The sequence below is a fragment of the Mustelus asterias genome, chromosome 14 (assembly GCF_964213995.1).
Source record: "Mustelus asterias chromosome 14, sMusAst1.hap1.1, whole genome shotgun sequence".
Classification (NCBI taxonomy): Eukaryota; Metazoa; Chordata; class Chondrichthyes; order Carcharhiniformes; family Triakidae; genus Mustelus; species Mustelus asterias.
In genome coordinates this window covers 78,620,958-78,644,201 of record NC_135814.1, presented here as the reverse complement: position 1 = coordinate 78,644,201, position 23,244 = coordinate 78,620,958, and the positions used below count along the sequence as shown (strand labels likewise).

At 45.6% G+C, this 23,244-nt stretch overlaps 1 protein-coding gene across 1 annotated transcript in view; it reads left to right on the top strand.

Moving 5' to 3' along the window:
- Positions 1–23,244, top strand: part of LOC144503791 (dynein regulatory complex protein 11-like) — a 531,388-nt gene that overhangs the window by 219,300 nt on the left and 288,844 nt on the right. Inside the window, exon 10 of the mRNA XM_078228677.1 lies at positions 4,622–4,728. Within this exon, the coding sequence (XP_078084803.1) occupies positions 4,622–4,728 (107 nt within the window). The remainder of the gene's footprint in view (positions 1–4,621; positions 4,729–23,244) is intronic.

Below are 23,244 nucleotides of genomic sequence, written 5' to 3'. Positions count from 1 at the left end.
GGTTAGGAATATTTTCGCTGGAGTTCAGATGAATAAGGGGAGATGTCATCGAGACTTATAAAATTCTAACAGGTCTAGACAGGGTAGATGCAGGGAGGATGTTCCCTATGGTGGGAGAGTTCAGAACCAGGAGTCACAGTCTGAGGATTCAGGGTAGACCATTTAGGACGGAGGTGAGGAGACATTTCTTCACCGAAATAGTGGTGAGCCTGTGGAATTCATTACCACAGGAAGTAGTTAATGCCAAAACATTGAATGTATTCAAGAGGTGGCGAGATGTAGCATTTGGGGTGAATGGCATCAAAGGTTATGAGGAAAAACCAGGATTAGGCTCTTGAGTTGTTAAGAACCTTAGTTAGGCCTCATTTAAAATATTGTGTGCAATTCTGGTCACCACATTACCAGATGGATGCAGATGCTTTAGAGAGGGTGCTTTAAAGATTTACGAAGGTGATGCCTGGGCTGGAAGGCATTAGCTATGAGGAGAGGTTGGATAAACTCGCTTTGTTCTCACTGGAATGACAGAGCTTGAGGGGTGACCTGATAGAGGTTTACAAGATTATGAGTGGCATGGACAGAGTAAAAAAGTGAAGTCTTGGGGGACATAGGTTGAAGGTGCGTGGGGAAAAGTTTAGAGGAGATGTGCGAGGCACGTTTTTTTACACAGGGTGGTGAATGTCTGGAACGCAATACCCGGGGAGGTGGTGGGAGCAGGTACTATAGCGGCATTTAAGGAGCAACTAGACAAATACATGAATAGGATGGGAATGGAAGGATATGGATTCCGTAAGTGCATATAGTTTTAGTTTAGGCAGGTATCATGATCAGCGCAGGCTTGGAGGGCTGAAGGGCCTGTTTCTGTGCTGTATTTTTCTTTGTTGTTTGTTCCACTTGCTTCCAACTTCTAACCTGCCATTTCAGATCATCAAATGAATCACTCCAAGCGCATTGTCACTGAACTTGGGGGCAGTAGCGTCTTACCTTTCCATCATTTGCCACAATCAGTTCTATGCTACAGCAATGAATGATGTGCGCAGGTGCAGTTTAGAAGTGGAAGTTGATCCGATGAGGCCACAGTAGGATGGATGAAACCCAGCCCATTCGCCATGAGATACTCTGTGCTTCATATTCATGAATATATATTGAGCTGGAAAACAAATGATCTGGAATGGAAACCTATCACATTGGCTAAAGGGGAACGCATTGCTTTTCATGCCTCCACCGCACTTGGTCCTGATGGGGAAAATTCCATCTTATTCTTTATGATAAAGAATTTGGAGTATTCTTGCAAGCCGCGCAAGTAGGAAAGTAGAGAAAGTTTTAAACTAAATACTGGGGTAAGGGATCATATTTGGTTAGATATGGTAAACCAAAGATTTCAGACAAGTCAGGAGAGAAAGGTACTGATATGGAAATTGATAAACAGACTGAGAGAGGAAGGTACAGAGAGAAAAAAATCTAAGGATGGGATTTTTGGTGGCAGAGGAGGCCTACCATTAGCCAGTAGTGGGATCTTCCAGTCCCATCACTGTCAACGGGGTTTCCCATTGCCCACACCCTCTACCACCAAGGAACCCGCGGCTAACGGTCACCCTTGACAGCACTCGAAGATCTCATCAGCGAGACCAGCTGGAAAATCCCACCCTAAGAGTAAATCAGCTGATAATCAGAAAGTCTGGAGTGAAAACTTAGCTGTGCAGCTGGAGAGTTACACGCCAATTTTCAATGTGAACATGATTTTCTGACATATTTTGGGAAAATTCTCCTCCATGCGCCACTGGAATCTTTGGCTACTGAGGGAGACAGTGAGGCACCTTTGTCATGTTCTCCAGGACTTGGTGCCATGTGGCACAGGAGAACACCCACTCCCTGTGGCCCTAAAGGTTATGACAGCACAACATTTATGCAATTGGCTCCTTTCAGGGTTGCACCGGGGATCTATTTAGGCTTTCACAGGCGTCCATCCACACAAGTGCATTGGGGAGGTCATGGATGCATTCTTTGCCAGGGGGAGAGACTACATTCACTTTGACATGGACCAGGCAAGCCAAGATGATTGATCGATTCATGGGGTTTGGGCAGAAAGCTGGTCTACTACAGGCCTAAGGGAAAATCAAATTACTGCGGATGCTGGAATCTGAAACCAAAAGAGAAAATGCTGGAAAATCTCAGCAGGTCTGGCAGCATCTGTAAGGAGAGAAAAGAGTTGACGTTTTGATCCTTTGATCGATTCATGGGGTTTGGGCAGAAAGCTGGTCTACTACAGGCCTAAGGGGAAATTCCTTCTTCCAGGCATCAACTGTAAAGGGATTCCACTCCCTGAATGTTCAACTGGCCTGTGACCACACCATACGCATAATGCAGGTTTCCACGGACTCTCAAGACTGTACAAGAACATGCGCGTGAGTGTGGCGACTCAGGGATTTTCACAGTAACTTTATTGCAGTGTTAATGTAAGCCTACTTGTGACACTAGTAAATAAACTTTCAACTTTAATCATGGGTGACTTTAGCGTTCATGTGGATTGGGAAAAACAAATTGGTAGAGGTAGTCATGAGGTATAATTTATAGAGTGCATTTGGGACAGTTTCCTTGAAAAATATGTTGTGGATCCAACCGGAAATCAAGCTATTTTGGATTTAATAAGGCAGGTTGGGTGTAATAAGGCAGGTTTAGTAAACAAATGCCTTCTTGATGACTGCATCCACTTGTATTGCCACTTTCAGGGAACTGTGGACCTGTACCCCTAGATCCCTCTGTATGTTAATGCTACTAAAGGTTCTGCCATTGACTGTATACTTCCTACTTACTGTATACTGGGCCTACATTCCCTAGCATTCAGAAGTGTTAGAGGTCATCTCATTTAACCGTGAAAATTTGACAGTGTATTTGCTGGGGAATCCAGAAGGAGGTGCATAGTCTCAGCATCTGGGAATAGCCATGAGGACTGAACTGAAGACATCTTTCTAAAGTAAACATTGGTCCTTTAGAGGATGAGAAGGGGGATGTAATAACTGGAAATGAGAAAATGGCTGAGGCATTGAACAGGTATTTTGTGCCGGTCTTCACAGTGGAAGACAAGTAACATGCCAAAAATTAATGACAGGAAGGTGAGGACCTAAAAACTATCATTATCACGAAAGAGGTAGTGTTGGGCAAGTTGATGGGGCTAAAGGTAAACAAGTCTCCTGATCCTGATGGAATGCATCCCAGGGTACTAAAGAGATAGCGGGAGGAATAGCAAAAGTGGTAATTTACCAAAATTCGCTGGACTCTGGGGTGGTTCCCGCAGATTGGAAAACAGCAAATGTGACGCCACTGTTTAAAAAAGGAGGTAGACAAAAGGCGGGTAACTATAGGCCGGTTAACAACTTCTGTAGTGGGGAAAATGCTTGAATCTATCATCAAGGAACAAGTAGCGAGACACCTGGACATAATTTGTCCCATTGGTAAGATGCAGCATGGATTCATGAAGGGCAGGTCATGTTTGACTAATTTGGTGGAATTCTTTGAGACTATGTACAGTTTTGGTCTCCTTATTTGAGAAAGGATATACTGGCACTGGAGGAGGTGCAGAGGAGATTCACGAGGTTGATTCCGGAGTTCAGAGGGTTGGCTTATGAGGAGAGACTGAGTAGACTGGGGCTACTCATTGTATGTTTTTAAGGCAAGGATAGATAAATTTTTGAACAGTGAAGGAATTAAGAGTTATGTTGAGCGGGTGGGTAAATCGAACTGAGTCCACAAAAAGATCAGCCATGATCTTATTGAATGGCGGAGCAGGCTCGAGGGGCCAGGTGGCCTACTCCAGCTCCTCGTTCTCATGTTTTTATGTTCTACTTCCAAAAAGTTGCGAATGGCCCTCCATGCCTGCACCGACCATGCTACCCGTCTGAACTAAAACCATCTACCCCTCTATTGCCATCCCATTGATGTATTTGTCCAGACGCCCCTTCAAAGTCACTATTGCATCTGCTTCCACTACCTTCCCTGGCAGTGAGTTCCAGGCACCCACCATTATCTGTGTAAAAAACTCACCTCGCACATCTCTTTTAAACCTTGTCCCTCGCACCTTAAAGCTGTGCCCCCTAGTAATTGACTCTTCCACCCTGGGAAAAAGCTTCTGACTATCCACTCTATCCATGCCCCTCATAATCTTGTAGACTTCGATCAGGTTGCCCCTCAACCTCTATCGTTCCAGTGAGAACAAACCATTCTCCCATTGCGACCCGCAAATTTTCTGGCGGGTCCGGTCCAGAGAATCGCTTGTCGGCCATTTCGCGGGATTCGCGCTTGCGATCCTGATGCATGCGCGTCTCCCAGAGCCAGGGAACAGTCGCAGTCGGGACCGTGCTGGAAACCGGCAGGAAGAGAGATAAGTGATTTAAAACTTTTAAAATGTATTTTAAATCTATTTTACATGTGATGTTGAAACTTGTCTTCAGACCACAATGAAAGACAAATCTAGCTCACCACGCAACATGCAATGACTGATATTTGGGGGGCAATTTTTCTCTCACCGCTTGATCACCCTTGAGAATTACTAGTGGTGTCATTTAAAATTTTGACCATTTGCTTCATGAATAGAGCCTCAATTTATTTTCTTCTTTCTGAACTGCAGTGATTTGGCAGAATCGAAATGAACAGATGAACTTTTCCCAGAAGCACGTTGATGAACTCATTAAGGAAGAAAAACGCAAAGAGGTGGAGGAGGAAATCAGAGTGCAGGTAGAGAAATGTAGTCCCTGAAACATAAACCAGTCTTAGATTGTGGTAGCAGAAATCTAGGTCACAAACACAAAAAAACTCTCATATTATGGATGGGATTGGACGAGCATGGAGCCTTCTATGATCAAGCCATTTCTGTAGGTGCACACTGTAGGGATCTGATTCTACACTATGATGCACTATGGATTCAAGAGATTTGTCATCACTCTGTATTGTTATAAAGCAGAGGTTGATTCCCCCTTCTGAGAACTAACACTGAAACACTCAAAGAGGAGTACCTCGCCCTATGATTTGTAAAATGTGTGTGAAATGGTGCAACCTGCTCTTCAGCAACTTCTAGTGGTGAAATAAAATTAAATCCCTGACACTCTCTAATCAACACGTAACAATTTATTTATCCAACTAACCGAGTAAATTAACTAAACTATTCACAAACTGAATAAATCCCTTCGAACTATTAACTGTTCTCAAGTAAAACAAGATTCTAATGGTATGCTGTTCAAATAAATACAATTCCTACTTAAGAACAAAATAAAATTTAGTCACTCTCTAAATCCACTATAGTTTGCCTACCACCACAACAGGTCCACAGCAGACACCATTTCCCTGGCCCTGCACTCAACCCTGGAACACCGAAATAACAAGTACACCTATGTCAGACTTCTATTTATTGACTACAGCTCAGCCTTCAACAGTATTATTCCCACGAAACTCATCTCCGAACTCCGTGGCCTCGGCCTCGGCACTTCCCTCTGGGACTGGATCCTGAACTTCCTAATTCACAGACCACAATCAGTAAGGATAGGCAACAACAACTCCTCCACGATCATCCTCAACACCGGTGCCCCACAAGGCTGTGTTCTCAGCCCCCTACTACTTATACACCTATGACTGTGTGGCCAAATTCTCCTCCAATTCGATTTTCAAGTTTGCTGACAACACCACCGTAGTGGGTCGGATCTCAAACAATGACGAGACAGAGTACAGGAATGAGATAAAGAATCTGGTGAACTGGTGCGGCAACAATAATCTCCCCCTCAATGTCAACAAAACAAAGGAAATTGTCATCTACTTCAGGAAGCGTAAAGGAGAACAAGCCTCTGTCTACATCAATGGGGACAAAGTAGAAAGGCTTGAGAGCTTCAAGTTTTTGGGTGTCCAGTTCACCAACAACCTGTCCTGGTCTCCCCATGCCAACACTATAGTTAAGAAACCCCACCAACGCCTCTACTTTCTCAAAAGACTAAGGAAATTTGGCATGTCAGCTACGATTCTCACCAACTTTTACAGATGCACCATAGAAAGCATTCTTTCTGGTTATATCGCAGCTTGGTATGGCTCCTGTTCTGCCCAAGACCACAAAGAACTACAAAAGATTGTGAATGTAGCCCAATCCGTCACGCAAACCAGCTTCCTATCCATTGACTCTGTCTACACTTTCCACTGCCTCGGCAAAGCAGCCAGCATAATTAAGGACCCACGCACCCCGGACATTCTCTCTTCCACCTTCTTCCTTCGGGAAAAAGATACGAAAGTCTGAGGTTACGTACCAACCGACTCAAGAGCAGCTTCTTCCCTGCTGCTGTCAGACTTTTGAATGGACTTAACTTGCATTAAGTTGATCTTTCTCTACACCCTAGCTATAACTGTAACACTACATTCTGCATTCTCTCGTTTCCTTCTCTCTGCTTTGTCTGAATAGCATGCAAGAAACAATACTTTTCACTGTATGTTAATACATGTGACAATAATAAATCAAATCAAATCAAATTACAACCAGATTTTGTCTCTTCTGGAATATTCTGGGCCTTCTCTGTCTGGAACTTCTTTCTTCTGTGTTATCTGTGGTATCTTTGCTATCTGGATGGTGCTTTCTCTAAGACATAGATGAAACTATGAGAGCCAGCGATTCTCTCTCCTAGGTTGTCAAAACCCATCAGATTTAAATTTAATAGGTTTTTGGTATCTAAGTGCCAGATTCAAATTGATTGGCTAAATGAAAAAAATTCAAAGCCTGGTGTCTTTGTAAAACTGCTGCTTGGCCTTTCGATACAAACGTTTCAGTTTGGGCTCTCAATGTACTTGCATTTTTTAAATCTCTAAACACAGCAAAACGAGACCATGCAGTGCTTTCCCCCCTTGCATTTTACAATTTTACAAACACCAAATTCTAACTTCTATCTCACAATCTACAATTACTCTACTCAAATTCGAAACAGTATGTTGCATCTGCAGGGCCAGAGGGCTCATAATGCCAGACTCAGAGTGGCACTGCGAGGCTGGACGTGATCGGATATAGAGGAGACAGCCATGGTGATAGTACTGGTGCCCGCCACAGCTCATTTTTTGGGATGGATAAAAACCCATAGCAGGTGCTAAAGGCAATGGTAGAGGCACTTTGAAACATGATGGTCATAGCAGAGGTGACCTTGTTAGTTCACTGAGTATAAAGGGATAGATGGAGTACAAAGTTTGGTTGCATGATAACGGCATCACACTTATAGTTAGAGACTAAAGGCAATGGTGTGTATCAGAGCATGTTCTCACAATGTCAAGGGCTACATCTCATCACCTCCTTTTTGATCTCACAAATCCTCGTGCCACTGCCTTCACCAACCCCCAATCAACTCCCACCTACCATGTTATCCCCTGGACATCAGTTATTGTAAGATATGTCCGAGAAAGCAACATTACATCGGAGTAGTTTACACTCTGCCATTGTAGATACTTTTTGAGTTGCTGGCATGTGGTGAAGATACCTCACCAGAGTGTGTGAGGAGTTTTCGAAGTGGACAGGTTGCGTAGGGTCTCCCTCAGAAGAGGGAAGAAAATTAGGATAATCATGGAATCCTTGCAGTGCAGAAGGTGGCTGTTTGGCCCATCAAGCCTGAAGAAACATAGAATCTACAGTGCAGAAGAGGCCCTTAGGCCATCGGGTCTGCACCGACACATGAAAGGCCCTGACCTGCCACCTAATCTCACTTAGAAACATAGAAAAACTACAGCACAATACAGGCCCTTCAGCCCACAAAGTTGTGCCAAACATGTCCCTACCAGTCCAAAGATGTGCGGGTTAGGTTGATTGGCTATGCTAAAATTGCCCCTTAGTGTCTTGAGATGCGTAGGTTAGAGGGATTAGCGGGTAAAATATGTAGGGATATGGGGGTAGGGCCTGGGTGGGATTGTGGTCGGTGTAGACTCGATGGGCCGAATGGCCTCTTTCTACACTGTAGGGTTTCTATGATTTCTATGATTCTATGATACCTTAGCGATTACTAGGCTTACCTATAACCCTCTATCTTACTAAGTTCCATGTACTTATCTAAATAAGACCCTATCGAATCCGCCTCCACCACCGTTGCTGGCAGCCCATTCCACGCACCCATCACCCTCTGAGTGAAAAACTTACCCCTGACATCTTCTCTGTACCTATTCCCCAGCACCTTAAACCTGTGTCCTCTTTTTTTTTAGAAACTCGTGGCAACCATTTCAGCCCTGGGAAAAAGCCTCTGACTATCCACTCGATCAATACCTCTCAACATCTTATACACCTCTATCAGGTCACCCCTCATCCTTCATCTCTCCAAGGAGAAAAGGCCGAGCTCACTCAACCTATCCTCATCAGGCATACTCCCCAACCCAGGCAACATCCTTGTAAATCTCCTCTGCACCCTTTCTATGGCTTCCACATCCTTCCTGTAATGAGGCGACCAGAACTGAGCACAGTACTCCAAGTGTGGTCTGACCAGGGTCTTATATAGCTGCAACATTATTTCATGACTCCTAAACTCAACATACGCCTTCTTAACCACGGCCTCAACCTGCACAGCTGCTTTGAGCTATGAACTCGGACCCCAAGATCCTTCTGATCTTCCACTCTGCCAAGAGTCCTACCATTAATATTATATTCTGCCATCCTATTTGACCTGCCAAAATGAACCACCTCACACTTGCCAGCACTTGGCCCATAGCCTCGAATGCTATGGCATGCCAAGAACTCATCTGGGTACTTTTTAAAGGATGTGAGGCATCCTGCCTCCACCACCCTCCCAGGCAGTGCATTCCAGACCGTCATCACCCTCTGAGTAAAAAGGTTTTTCCTCAAACTCTCCCCCTAAACCTCCTACCCCTCACTTTTAACTTGTGCCTCCTCGTAACTGACCCTTCATCTGAGGGGAACAGCTGCTCCCTATCCAACCTGTCCATGCCCCTCATAATCTTGAACACCTCAATCAGGTTGCCCCTCAGTCTTCTCTGCTCCAGAGAAAACAACCCAAGCCTATCCACCCTCTCCTCATAACTTAAATGTTCCATCCCAGGCAACATCTTGGCGAATCTCCTCTGTACCCCCTCCCGCACTGACAATAATCCCACCCAGGCCCTATTCCTGCAACCCCATGCGTTTACCCTGCTAATTTCTCTGTCAGAGAGTTGTTGCAGACTTGATAGGCCGAATGGCCTCTTCTGCATTGCAGGGAATTTATGTGGTGGAGGGTGGGAATCAGAATCAGCAAGTGTAGAGACTGGGGATGAGTATGGTATCAAGGCCAGGCTGGCTCAGAGGAAGAGCAGGCTGGGGGATGTCAAACTAAGTGGGCCCAAAAGTTTGGAGCGCATCTGCTTCAATGCAAGGAGCATAACAGGGAACGAAGAACAAAGAAAATTACAGCACAGGAACAGGCCCTTCGGCCCTCCAAGCCTGCGCCGACCATGCTGCCTGACAGAACTAAAACCCCCTACCCTTCCGGGGACGATATTCCTCTATTCCCATCCTATTCATGTATTTGTCAAGACGCCCCTGAAAACTCACTATCGTATCCGCTTCCACTACCTCCCCCAGCAGCGACTTCCAGGCACCCACCACCCTCTGTGTAAAAAGAAAACTTGCCTCGCACATCTCCTTTAAACCTTGCCCCTCCCACCTTAAACCTATGCCTCCTAGTAATTGACTTTTCCACCTAGGGAAAAAGCTTTTGACTATCCACTCTGTCCATGCCCCTCATAATCTTGTAGACTTCTATCAGGTCACCCCTCAACCTCCGTCGTTCCAGTGAGAACAAACCAAGTTTCTCCAACCTCTCCTCATAGCTAATGCTCTCCATGTCAGGCAACATCCTGGTAAATCTTTTCTCTACCCTCTCCAAAGCCTCCACATCCTTCTGGTAGTGTGGTGACCAGAATTGAACACCGTATTCCAAGTGCGGCCTAGGTAAGGTTCTATAAAGCTGCAACATGACTTGCCAATTTTTAAACTCAGTGTCCCTGGCCGATGAAGGCAAGCATTCCATAAGCCTTCTTGACTACCTTCTCCACCTGCATTGCCACTTACAGTGACCTGTGTACCTGTACACCCAGATCCCTTTGCCTATCAATACTCGTAAGGGTTGTGCCATTTCCTATCTTTATTAGACCTTCCAAAATGCATTGTCTCACATTTGTCTGGATTAAACTCCATCTGCCATCTCTCCGCCCAAGCCTCCAACCAATCTATATTCTGCTGTATCCTCTGATGGTCCTCATCGCTGACTGCAAATCCACCAACCTTTGTGTCGTCCGCAAACTTACTAATCAATCCAGTTACATTTTCCTCCAAATCATTGATATATATTACAAACAGTAAAGATCCCAGCACTGATCCCTGAGGAACGCCACTTGTCGTAGCCCTCCATTCAGAAACACACCCTTCCACTGCTACCCTCTGTCTTCTATGACTGAGCCTGTTATGTATCATCCTTGCCAGCTCACCTCTGATCCCATGCAACTTCATCTTCTGCACCAGTCTGCCGTGAGGGACCTCGTCAAAGGCCTTGCTGAAGTCCATGAAGACAACATCCACTCCCCGACCCTCATCAATCATCTTCGTCACTTCCTTAAAAAACTTGATCAAGTTAGTTTGCCATGACCTCCCCTTCACAAAACCATGTTGCTTCTCACTAATACATCCACTTATTTCCAAGTGGGAGTAAATCCTGTCTCGAAGAATCCTCTCCAATAATTTCCCTACCATTGATGTAAGGCTCACCGGCCTGTAATTACCTGGATTATTCTTGCTACCCTTCTTAAACAAAGGAACAACATTGGCTATTCTCCAATCCTCTGAGACCTCACCTGTAATGATGTGGAGATGCCGGCACTGGACTGGGTAAACACAGCAAGAAGTCTCACAACACCAGGTTAAAGTCCAACAGGTTTATTTGGTAGCAAAAGCCACTAGCATTCGGAGCGCTGCTCCTTCGTCAGGTAAGTGGGAGCTCTGTTCACAAACAGGGCATATAAAGACACAAACTCAATTTACAAAATAATGGTTGGAATGCGAGTCTTTACAGGTAATCAAGTCTTAAAGGTACAGACAATGTGAGTGGAGAGAGCGTTAAGCACAGGTTAAAGAGATGTGTATTGTCTCCAGACAGAACAGTCAGTGAGATTTTGCAAGCCCAGGCAAGTCGTGGGGGTTACAGATAGTGTGACATGAACCCAAGATCCCGGTTGAGGCCGTCCTCATGTGTGCGGAACTTGGCTATCAGTCTCTGCTCAGCGACTCTGCGTTGTCATGTGTCGTGAAGGCCGCCTTGGAGAACGCTTACCCAAAGATCAGAGGCCATTTGCCCGTGACCGCTGAAGTGTTCCCCAACAGGAAGAGAACACTCTTGCCTGGTGATTGATGAGTGGTGTTCATTCATCCGTTTTCTTAGCGTCTGCATGGAACCAATGAATGGGTCAACTCTTTCTCTAGCTACCACCTTGTTCCAAATATATGTGTCAAATGCCTTGGGATTCTCCTTAATCCTGTCCGCCAAGGACATTTCGTGACCCCTTTTTGCCCTCCTAACTTCCTGCTTCATCTGTTTTCAGTTGCCTAGCTCGCAATTTCTGTGGTCATCCACGGTTCCTGAATCCTGCCTTTCCTGTCCTTCCTCTCCTTCCTTTTCGCAGGCACATGCCTGTCCTACACTCCAATCAACTGTTCCTTAAAAGACTCCCACACACCAAATGTGGATTTACCCTCAAACAGCCTCTCACAAACAACTGCCTCCAAATCCTCCCTAATCTGGTTGTAGTTAGCCTTCCCCCAATTTAGCACCTTAACCCAAGGACAACACTCGTCCTTTTCCTTGAGTATCCGAAAGTTTACGGAATTGTGGTCAGTGTTTGCCACGTTCACCCACTGCAACTTTGATGATGTGGCTGGACTCATTCCCTAGTACCAGGTCCAGTATAGCCCCCTCTCCAGTCAGACTATCCATGTATTGTTCCAAAAAACTATCCTGGACACATTTAACAAATTTCTCAGCAACCGAACCCCTAGCCCTAAGGATTTCCAGTTAATATGAGGAAAATTAAAGTCTCCCACTACAATAAACTATTATTTCTACATCTGCCCAGAATCTGCTTACATATTCTTCAACTTCCTGTGGGCTGTTGGGACGCCTATAGTACACCCCCATCATAGTGACTGTCCCCTTCCTGTTTCTCTGTTCTACCCACAGTGTCTCATTATATGATTCTTCCAAAGTGTCCTTCCTCTGTACAGTTGTAATATGTTCCCTAACCAGTATTGCAACTCCCCCACCTCTTTTACCTTTCCCTCTGTCTCGCCTCAAACACTTATATCCCAGAATATTTCGCTGTCAGTCCTGTCTCTATTTTAACCAAGTCTCCGTTTTTGCAACTACATCCAAGTTCTGCGCAAGAATCAAGGCTCTAAGTTCATCTTGTCGTCTTTAAACTAGTTTGGCAGGGGGGCGGGAACCAAAGCAAAGATGAATTAATTGAAAGGGAACCAGAGAGTAGGGCTAGTAAGACTTAGAGAAAGAGCAGGCAGGGTGCAGTTGCTCATCAAAGAGGGTCTGGTGGACTGATGCGAGAAGTGTAATAGGAAAGGCAGATGAACTTAAAGCTTGGATTAGTACTTGGAACAATGATGTTATTGCTATTACAGAGACTTGGTTAAGTGGAGGGCAGGATTGGCAGCTTAATGCTCCAGGATACAGATGTTTCAGTCGGATAGAGGGGGATGTAAAATGGGTGGGGAGTTGCACTACTGGTTAAGGAGAATATCACAGCTGTACTGTGGGAGGACACTTCGGAGCGCTCATACAGTGAGGCAATATGGGTACGGCTCAGGAATAGAAGGGTGTAGTCACAATGTTGGGGGTTTACTAAAGGCCGCCGTGGTGGGAGATTTTAACTTCCCCTATATTGACTGGGACTCACTCAGTGCTAAGGGCGTGGATGGGGCAGAGTTTCTAAGGAGCATCCAGGAGGGCCTTTTGAAACAGTATGTACATAGACCAACTAAGGAAGGGGCTGTACTGGACTTGGTAATGGGGAATGAGCCCAGCCAGGTGGAAGAACCCGAAGGACATATATAAAGTATATATATATATATATAAATGTATACATATGTAAAGAGCAAGCGGGTAACCAGGGAGAGGTTGGCCCACTCAAGGACAGGGGAGGGAATCTATGCGTGGAGCCAGAGTAAATGGGTGAGATATTTAATGAGTACTTTGCATCAGTATTCACCAAAGAGAAACACTTGGTGGATGATAAGTTAGGGGAAAGGTGTGCAGATAGTTTGGGTGATGTTGAGATCAAAATGGAGGAGGGTTTTGGGGTTCTTGAGAAACATCAAGGTAGACAAGTGCCCAGACCTGCTGGAATATACCCCAGAATACTGAGAGAGGCAAGGGAGGAAATTGCTGGGGCCTTGAGAGAAATCTTTGTATCCCTACTAGCTACAGGGGAGGTCCCAGAGGATTGGAGAATAGCCAATGTTGTTCCTTTGTTCAAGAAGGGTAGCAAGGATAATCCAGGTAATTACAGGCCAGTGAGCCTTATGTCGATGGTAGGGAAATTATTGAAGAGGATTCTTTGAGACAGGATTTATTCCCACTTTGAAATAAGTGGATGTATTAGCGAGAGGCAACGTGCTTTTGTGAAGGGGAGGTCATATCAAAGTACCTTGATCGAGTTTTTCGAGGAAGTGACGAAGATGATTGATGAGGGTAGGGCAGTGGATGTTGTCTACATGGACTTCAGTAAGACCTTTGCCAAGGTCCCTCATGGCAGACTGGTACAGAAGGTGAAGTCGCATGGGATCAGAGGTGAGCTGGCAAGGTGGATACAAAACTGGCTCGGTCATAGAAGACAGAGGGTAGCAGTGGAAGGGTGCATTTCTGAATGGATGGCTGTGACAAGTGGCGTTCCTCAGAGATCAGTGCTGGGACCTTTGCTGTTTGTAATGTATATAAATGATTGGAGGAAAATGTAACTGGTTTGATTAGTAAGTTTGTGGACGATACAATGGTTGGTGGAATTGCGGATAGTGATGTGGACCATCAGAGGATAAGCAGGAAATAGATCGGATGGACACTTGGGCAGAGAGATGGCAGATGGAGTTTAATCCGGACAAGTGTGAGGTAAGGCATTTTGGAAGGTCTAATACAGATGGGAAATATACAGTGAATGGCAGAACCCTTAAGAGTATTGATAGGCAGAGGGATATGAGTGTACAGGTACACAGGCCACTGAAGTGGCAATGCAGGTGGAGAAGGTAGTCAAGAAGGCATGCGCCATGCTTGCCTTCATCAGCTGGGGCATTGATTTTAAAAATTGCCAAGTCATGTTGCAGCTTTATAGAACCTTAATTAGTCCGCACTTGGAACATACTGTTCAATTCTCGTTGCCACACTAAAAGAAGAATGTGGAGGCTTTGGAGAGGGTACAGAAAAGATTTACCAGGATGTTGCCTGGTATGGAGGGCATTATCTATGAGGAGAGGTTGGAGAAACTTGACTGGTGCTCACTGGAACAACAGGTTGAAAGGCGACCTGATAGAAGTCTGCAAGTTTATGAGGGGCATGGACAGAGTGGATAGTCAGAAGTTTTTTCCCAGGGTGGAAGAATCAATTCCTGGGTGCATTGATTAAGGTGCGTGGGGCAAGGTTTGGAGGAGATATACATAGAACATAGAACAGTACAGCACAGAACAGGCCCTTCGGCCCACGATGTTGTGCCGAGCTTTATCTGAAACCAAGATCAAGCTATCCCACTCCCTATCATCCTGGTGTGCTCCATGTGCCTATCCAATAACCGCTTAAATGTTCCTAAAGTGTCTGACTCCACTATCACTGCAGGCAGTCCATTCCACACCCCAACCACTCTCTGCGTAAAGAACCTACCTCTGATATCCTTCCTACATCTCCCACCATGAACCCTATAGTTATGCCCCCTTGTAATAGCTCCATCCACCCGAGGAAATAGTCTTTGAACGTTCACTCTATCCCCTTCATCATTTTATAAACCTCTATTAAGTCTCCCCTCAGCCTCCTCCGCTCCAGAGAGAACAGCCCGAGCTCCCTCAACCTTTCCCCATAAGACCTACCCTCCAAACCAGGCAGCATCCTGGTAAATCTCCTCTGTACTCTTTCCAGCGCTTCCACATCCTTCTTATAGTGAGGTGACCAGAACTGCGCACAATATTCCAAATGTGGTCTCACCAAGGTCCTGTACAGTTGCAGCATAACTCCACGGCTCTTAAACTCCAACCCCTTGTTAATAAAAGCTAACACACTATAGGCCTTCTTCACAGCTCTATCCACTTGAGTGGCAACCTTTAGAGATCTGTGGATATGGACCCCAAGATCTCTCTGTTCCTCCACAGTCTTCAGAACCCTACCTTTGACCCTGTAATCCACATTTAAATTAGTCCTACCAAAATGAATCACCTCACATTTATCAGGGTTAAACTCCATTTGCCATTTTTCAGCCCAGCTTTGCATCCTATCTATGTCTCTTTGCAGCCTACAACAGCCCTCCACCTCATCCACTACTCCACCAATCTTGGTGTCATCAGCAAATTTACTGATCCACCCTTCAGCCCCCTCCTCATTAATAAAAGTCATTAATAAAAATCACAAAGAGCAGAGGACCAAGCACTGATCCCTGTGGCACTCCGCTAGCAACCTGCCTCCAGTCTGAAAATTTTCCATCCACCACCACCCTCTGTCTTCGATCAGATAGCCACTTACCTATCCAATCGGCCAACTTTCCCTCTATCCCACACCTCCTCAGTTTCATCATAAGCCGACCATGGGGGACCTTATCAAACGCCTTACTAAAATCCATGTATATGACATCAACTGCCCTACCTTCATCAACACACTTAGTTACCTCCTCAAAAAATTCTATCAAATTTGTGAGGCACGACTTGCCCTTCACGAATCCGTGCTGACTATCCCGGATTAATCCGCATCTTTCTAAATGGTCGTAAATCCCATCTCTAAGGACCTTTTCCATCAATTTACCAACCACCGAAGTAAGACTAACCGGTCTATAATTACCAGGGTCATTTCTATTCCCTTTCTTAAACAGAGGAACAACATTCGCCACTCTCCAGTCCTCTGGCACCATCCCCGTGGACAGTGAGGACCCAAAGATCAAAGCCAAAGGCTCTGCAATCTCATCCCTTGCCTCCCAAAGACTCCTAGGATATATTTCATCAGGCCCAGGGGACTTATCAACTTTCAGTTTATTGAAAACTGCCAGTACATCCTCCCTCCGAACATCTATTTCCTCCAGCCTATTAGTCTGTAACACCTTCTCTTCCTCAAAAATATGGCCCCTCTCCTTGGTGAACACTGAAGAAAAGTATTCATTCATCACCTCGCCTATTTCTACTGACTCCATACACAAGTTCCCACTGCTGTCCTTGACCGGCCCTAACCTCACCCTGGTCATTCTTTTATTCCTCACATAAGAGTAAAATATACGCGGCAAGTTATTTACACAGAGGATGTTGGGTGCCTGGAACTCGTTGCCGAAGGAGGTGGTGGAAGCAGATATGACAGTGCCTTTTAGGGGCGCCTAGAGAAATACATGAGTAGGACGGGAATAGAGGGATATGGTCCCCGGAAGAGTAGAGGGTTTTAGTTCAGTTGGGTAGAATGGTCGGTGCAGGCTTGGGGGGCCGATGGGCCTGTTACTGTGCGGTAATTTTCTTTGTTCTTTGTTACAAGATTATGAGTGGCATGGACAGAGTAGATAGTCAGATTCTCATTCCCAGGGTAGAAGAGTGAAGTACGAAGGGACAGAGGTGTGTGGGGAAAAGTTTAGAGGGGTAGGGCCTGGGTGGGATTGTGGTCGGTGCAGACTCGATGGGCCGAATGGCCTCCTTCTGCACTGTAGGGTTTCTATGTTTCTATGTATCTAGATGGGCGAGGCATGTTTTTTTACACAGAGCGTGGTGTATATCTGGCACGCGCTGCCGGGGATGTAGTGGGAGCAGGTACAATAGCAGTATTTCAGGGGAGACTAGATGAATACATGAATAGGATGGGAATGGAAGGATACGGACTCCATAAGTGCATACAGTTTTAGTTTAGGCAGGCATCACGATCGGCGCAGGCTTGGAGGGCCGAAGGGCATGTTCCTGTGCTGTACTTTTCTTTGTTCTTTATTTTTTGTTCATTATGGTAGACAAATCTCCAGGGCCAGATAACAGCTATCCCAGATTACTGAGGGAGACAAGAGATGAAATTGCTGCACCTCTAACAGAAATCTTTGTTTCCTCGCAAGCCAATGGTGTGGTCCCAAAGTGTTGGAGGAGAGCCAATGTTGTCCTGTTACTTAAGAAGGGTAGCAAGGATAACCCGGGTAATTATAGGCCAGTAAGCTTGGCGTCTGTGATAGTGAAACTGTTGGAGAAGATCCTTAGAGATAGGATCTATAAACATTTGGAACTATAGACACTTGGAACTGAATGGTTTTGTTCGCGACGGATAGCATGGTTTTGTACAAGGGAGATCATGTCTCACTAATTTAATTGAGTTTTTTTGAGGCGGTGACAAAAAAGATTGACGAGGGAAGAGCTGTGAATGTTGTCCACATGGACTTTAGTAAAGCATTTGACAAGTTCTCTCATGGCAGGCTGGTGCAAAAGATTAAATCACATGGGATCAGGGGTAAACTAGCTAGATGGATTCTGAACTGGCTTGGCCATAGAAGACAGAGCGTAGCGGTGGAAGGGTGTTTTTCTGAATGGAGGTCTGTAAGTAGTGGTGTTCCGCAGGGATCAGTGCTAGGATCTCTGCTGTTTGTAATATATATGACTTATATAAATGACTTGGAAGAAAACGTAGCTGGTCTGATTAATAAGTTTGCAGATGTTACAAAGATTGGTGGAGTTGTGGATAGTGATGAAGATTGTCAGAGAATACAGCAGGATATAGATAGGCTGGAAAATTGGGTGGAGAAATGACAGATGGAATTTAATCCGGACAAATGCGAGCTGATGCATTTGATAGATCCAATTCAGGTGGGACGATAAAATTAATTGCAGAACCATCAGGAGCATTGACACACAGAGATTTGGGCGTGCAGTTCCACAGATCCTTAAAAATGGCAGCACAGGTGGAAAAGGTGGTGAAGAAAACATATGGCATGCTTGCCTTCATCGAACAGGGCATCGAGTATATAAGTTGGCAAATTATGTTACAGACATATAAAGCATTGGTTAGGCCACATTTGGAATGCTGTGTCCAATTCTGGTCGCCACACTATCAGAAGGACGTGGAGGCTTTGGAGAGAGTACAGAAAAGGATCACCAGGATGTTGCCTGGTATGGAGGGATTAGCTATGAGGAGAGATTGAATAAACTCGGATTGTTCTTCCTGGAAAGATGGGAGCTGAGGGGCGACCTGATAGAAGTTTAAAAATTTATGAGGGGAAGAGATTGGGTGAACAGTAGAAGCTTTTCCCCAGGGCAAAAATGACAATTACAAGGGGGCACAAGTTCAAGGTAACGGAGGCAAGATTCAATGGAGATGTGCGGGGGAAGTTTTTTACACAGAAGGTGCTGGTGGCCTGGAATGCATTGCCAAGTAAGGTGGTTGAGGCAAATACATTAGAGTCATTTAAGACTCATCTGGATAGACAGAGGGATACAAGCAGTTGGTCCAGATAGAACAACGTGAGCAGCGCAGGCTTGGAGGCCCAAAGGGCCTGTCCTGTGCTGTACTGTTCTTTGTTCTTTGTTATGGTTCTATGATTCTATCAGCGACGATAGAGAGAAGGTCATTGATGAAAAAGCTGAAGATGGTTGGGCCGAATACTCTATCCTGAGGAACTTCTGTAGTGATGCCCTGGAACAGAGCTGATTAACTCCCGCAACTGGATACAAAATTGGCTGGATGACAGAAGACAGAGGGTGGTTGTAGTGGGTTGTTTTTCACACTGCAGGCCTGTGACCAGCAGTGTGCATCAGGGATCGGTGCTGGGTCCACTGTTATTTGTCTTTTATGTTAATGATTTGGACGAAAATTTAGGAGGCATGGTTCGTAAGTTTGCAGGTGACAGCAAGATTGGTGGGTACTAAAAGAGATGGCGGGAGATTGGGAGAGGCTGTTTGAGGGTAAATCCACATCTGGCATGTGGGAGTCTTTTAAGGAACATAAGAACATAAGAAATAGGAGCAGGAGTAGGCCATCTAGCCCCTCGAGCCTGCCCCGCCATTCAATAAGATCATGGCTGATCTGACGTGGATCAGTACCACTTACCCGCCTGATCCCCATAACCCTTAATTCCCTTACCGATCAGGAATCCATCCATACGTGCTTTAAACATATTCAGCGAGGTAGCCTCCACCACCTCAGTGGGCAGAGAATTCCAGAGATTCACCACCCTCTGGGAGAAGAAGTTCCTCCTCAACTCTGTCTTAAACCGACCCCCCTTTATTTTGAGACTGTGTCCTCTAGTTTTATCTTCCTTACTAAGTGGAAAGAATCTCTCCGCCTCCACCCTATCCAGCCCCCGCATTATCTTATAAGTCTCCATAAGATCCCCCCTCATCCTTCTAAACTCCAACGAGTACAAACCCAATCTCCTCAGCCTCTCCTCATAATCCAAACCCCTCATCTCCGGTATCAACCTGGTGAACCTTCTCTGCACTCCCTCCAATGCCAATATATCCTTCCTCATATAAGGGGACCAATACTGCACACAGTATTCCAGCTGCGGCCTCACCAATGCCCTGTACAGGTGCATCAAGACATCCCTGCTTTTATATTCTATCCCCTTCGCAATATAGGCCAACATCCCATTTGCCTTCTTGATCACCTGTTGTACCTGCAGACTGGGCTTTTGCGTCTCATGCACAAGAACCCCCAGGTCCCTTTGCACGGTAGCATGTTTTAATTTGTTTCCATTGAGATAATAATCCCATTTGTTATTATTTCCTCCAAAGTGTATAACCTCGCATTTATCAACGTTATACTCCATTTGCCATATCCTCGCCCACTCACTCAGCCTGTCCAAATCTCTCTGCAGATCTTCTCCGTCCTCCACACGATTCACTTTTCCACTTATCTTTGTGTCGTCTGCAAACTTCGTTACCCTACACTCCGTCCCCTCCTCCAGATCATCTGTATAAATGGTAAACAGTTGCGGCCCGAGTACCGATCCCTGCGGCACGCCACTAGTTACCTTCCTCCAACCGGAAAAACACCCATTTATTCCGACTCTTTGCTTCCTGTCGGATAGCCAGTCCCCAATCCACTTTAACACACTACCCCCAACTCCGTGTGCTCTAATCTTCTTCAGCAGCCTTTTATGGGGCACCTTATCAAACGCCTTTTGGAAATCCAAAAACACCGCATCCACCGGTTCTCCTCCATCAACCGCCCTAGTCACATCTTCATAAAAATCCAACATGTTCGTCAAGCACGACTTTCCCCTCATGAATCCATACTGCGTCTGATTGATCGAACCATTTCTATCCAGATGCCCTGCTATCTCCTCTTTAACAGTTGTTAGGGCTACAGGTCAGGCATGTGCCTGTAAAAAAGGATAGGAAGGGTAGGATTTGAGAACCGTGGATAACCAGGGAAATTGAGGGACTGGTCAAAAATAAAAGAGAGGCGTATGTTAGGTCCAGGCAGCTAAAAACGGAGGGAGCTCTGGAGGAGTACAAAGAAAGTAGGAAAGAACTCAAACGGGGAATTAGAAGGGCAAAAAGGGGTCACAAAATGTCCTTGGCAGACAGGATTAAGGAGAATCCCAAGGCATTTTATTCATACGTTAGGAACAAAAGGGCTGTCAGGGAAAAAATGGGACCTCTCAGGGACAAAAGTGGGGAATTATGCTTAGAGCCCAAAGAAGTAGGGGAGATCCTAAATGAATACTTTGCGTCGGTATTCACAAAGGAGAGGGATGTGTTGACTGGGAGTGTCTCGGAGGGGAGTGTTGAACCATTGGAGAAAATCTCCATTACAAGGGAGGAAGTGTTAGGTTTGTTAGAGAATATAAAGACTGACAAATCCCCAGGGCCTGATGGAATCTATCCAAGGCTGCTCAAGGAGACGAGAGATGAAATCGCTGGGCCTCTGACACAAATCTTTGTCTCGTCACTGGACGCAGGTGAGGTCCCAGAGGATTGGAGGATAGCTAATGTGGTCCCGTTATTTAAGAAGGGTAGGAAGGATAACCCGGGTAATTATAGGCAGGTGAGCTTGACGTCCGTGGTGGGGAAGTTGTTGGAGAAGATTCTTAGAGATAGGATGTATGCGCATTTAGAAAGGAATAAACTCATTAACGAGAGTCAGCATGGTTTTGTGAGAGGGAGGTCATGCCTCACTAACCTGGTGGAGTTTTTTGAAGAAGTGACCAGAATGGTTGACGAGGGAAGGGCCGTGGATGTCGTCTATATGGACTTTAGTAAAGCGTTTGACAAAGTCCCTCATGGTAGGCTGGTGAAAAAGGTTGGATCTCATGGGATAAAGGGGGAGGTGGCTAGATGGGTGGAGAACTGACTTGGTCACAGAAGACAGAGGGTGGTAGTGGAAGGGTCTTTTTCCGGCTGGAGGCCTGTGACTAGTGGTGTTCCGCAGGGCTCTGTATTGGGACCTCTGCTGTTTGTGATTTATATAAACGATCTGGAAGAAGGTGTAACTGGGGTGATCAGTAAGTTTGCGGACGACACAAAATTGGCAGGACTTGCAGATAGTGAGGAGCATTGTCAGAAGCTACAGACGGATATAGATAGGCTGGAAATTTGGGCAAAGAAATGGTAGATGGAGTTCAATCCTGATAAATGCGAAGTGATGCATTTTGGTAGAAATAATGTAGGGAGGAGCTATACGATAAATGGCAGAACCATAAAGGGTGTAGATACGCAGAGGGACCTGGGTGTGTAAGTCCACAGATCCTTGAAGGTGATGTCACAGGTGGAGAAGGTGGTGAAGAAGGCATATGGCATTCTTGCCTTTATAGGACGGGACATAGAGTATAAAAGTTGGGGTCTGATGTTGCAGATGTATAGAATGTTGGTACGGCCGCATTTGGAATACTGCGTCCAGTTCTGGTCGCCACACTACCAGAAGGATGTGGAGGCTTTGGAGAGAGTACAGAGGAGGTTTACCAGGATGTTGCCTGGTATGGAGGGGCTTAGTTATGAGGAGAGATTGGGTAAACTGGGGTTGTTCTCCCTGGAACGACGGAGGATGAGGGGAGACTTAATAGAGGTGTATAAAATTATGAAAGGCATAGATAGGGTGAACGGTGGGAAGCTTTTCCCCAGGTCGGTGGTGACGTTCACGAGGGGTCATAGGTTCAAGGTGAAGCGGGGGAGGTTTAACACAGATATCAGAAGGACATATTTTACACAGAGGGTGGTGGGGGCCTGGAATGCGCTGCCAGGCAAGGTGGTGGAGGCGGACACACTGGGAACGTTTAAGACTTATCTAGATAGCCATATGAACGGAGTGGGAATGGAGGGATACAAAAGAATGGTCTAGTTTGGACCAGAGAGCGGCATGGGCTTGGAGGGCCGAAGGGCCTGTTCCTGTGCTGTATTGTTCTTTGTGAAATAGCAAATGCACGAGTGGTAATTTACTAAAATTCGCTCGACTCTGGGGTGGTTCCCGCAGATTGGAAAACAGCAAATGTGACACCACTGTTTAAAAAAGGAGGTAGACAAAAGGCAGGTAACGATAGGCCGGTTAGCTTAACTTCTGTAGTAGGGAAAATGCTTGAATCTATCATGGAAGAAATAGCGAGACATCTGGACATAAATTGTCCTATTGGGAAGACGCAGCATGGGTTCATGAAGGGCAGATCATGTTTGACTAATTTGGTGGAATTCTTTGAGAACATTACATGTGCAGTGGACAATGGGGAACCTGTGGATGTGGTGTATCTGGATTTCCAGAAGGCATTTGACAAGGTGCTGCACCATAAGATAAAGGTGCACGGTGTTACAGGTAATGTATTAGCATGGATAGAGGATTGGTTAACCATCAGAAAGCAAAGAGTGGGGAAATGGGTGTTTTTCTGGTTGGCAATCAGTGACTAGTGGTGTGCCTCAGGGATCAGTGTTGGGACCGCAATTGTTTACGATTTACATAGGTGATTTGGAGTTGGGGACCAAGTGTAGGGTGTCAAAATTCACAGATGACACTAAGATGGGTGGCAGAGCAAAGTGTGCAGAGGACGCTGAAAGTCTGCAAAGGGATATAGATA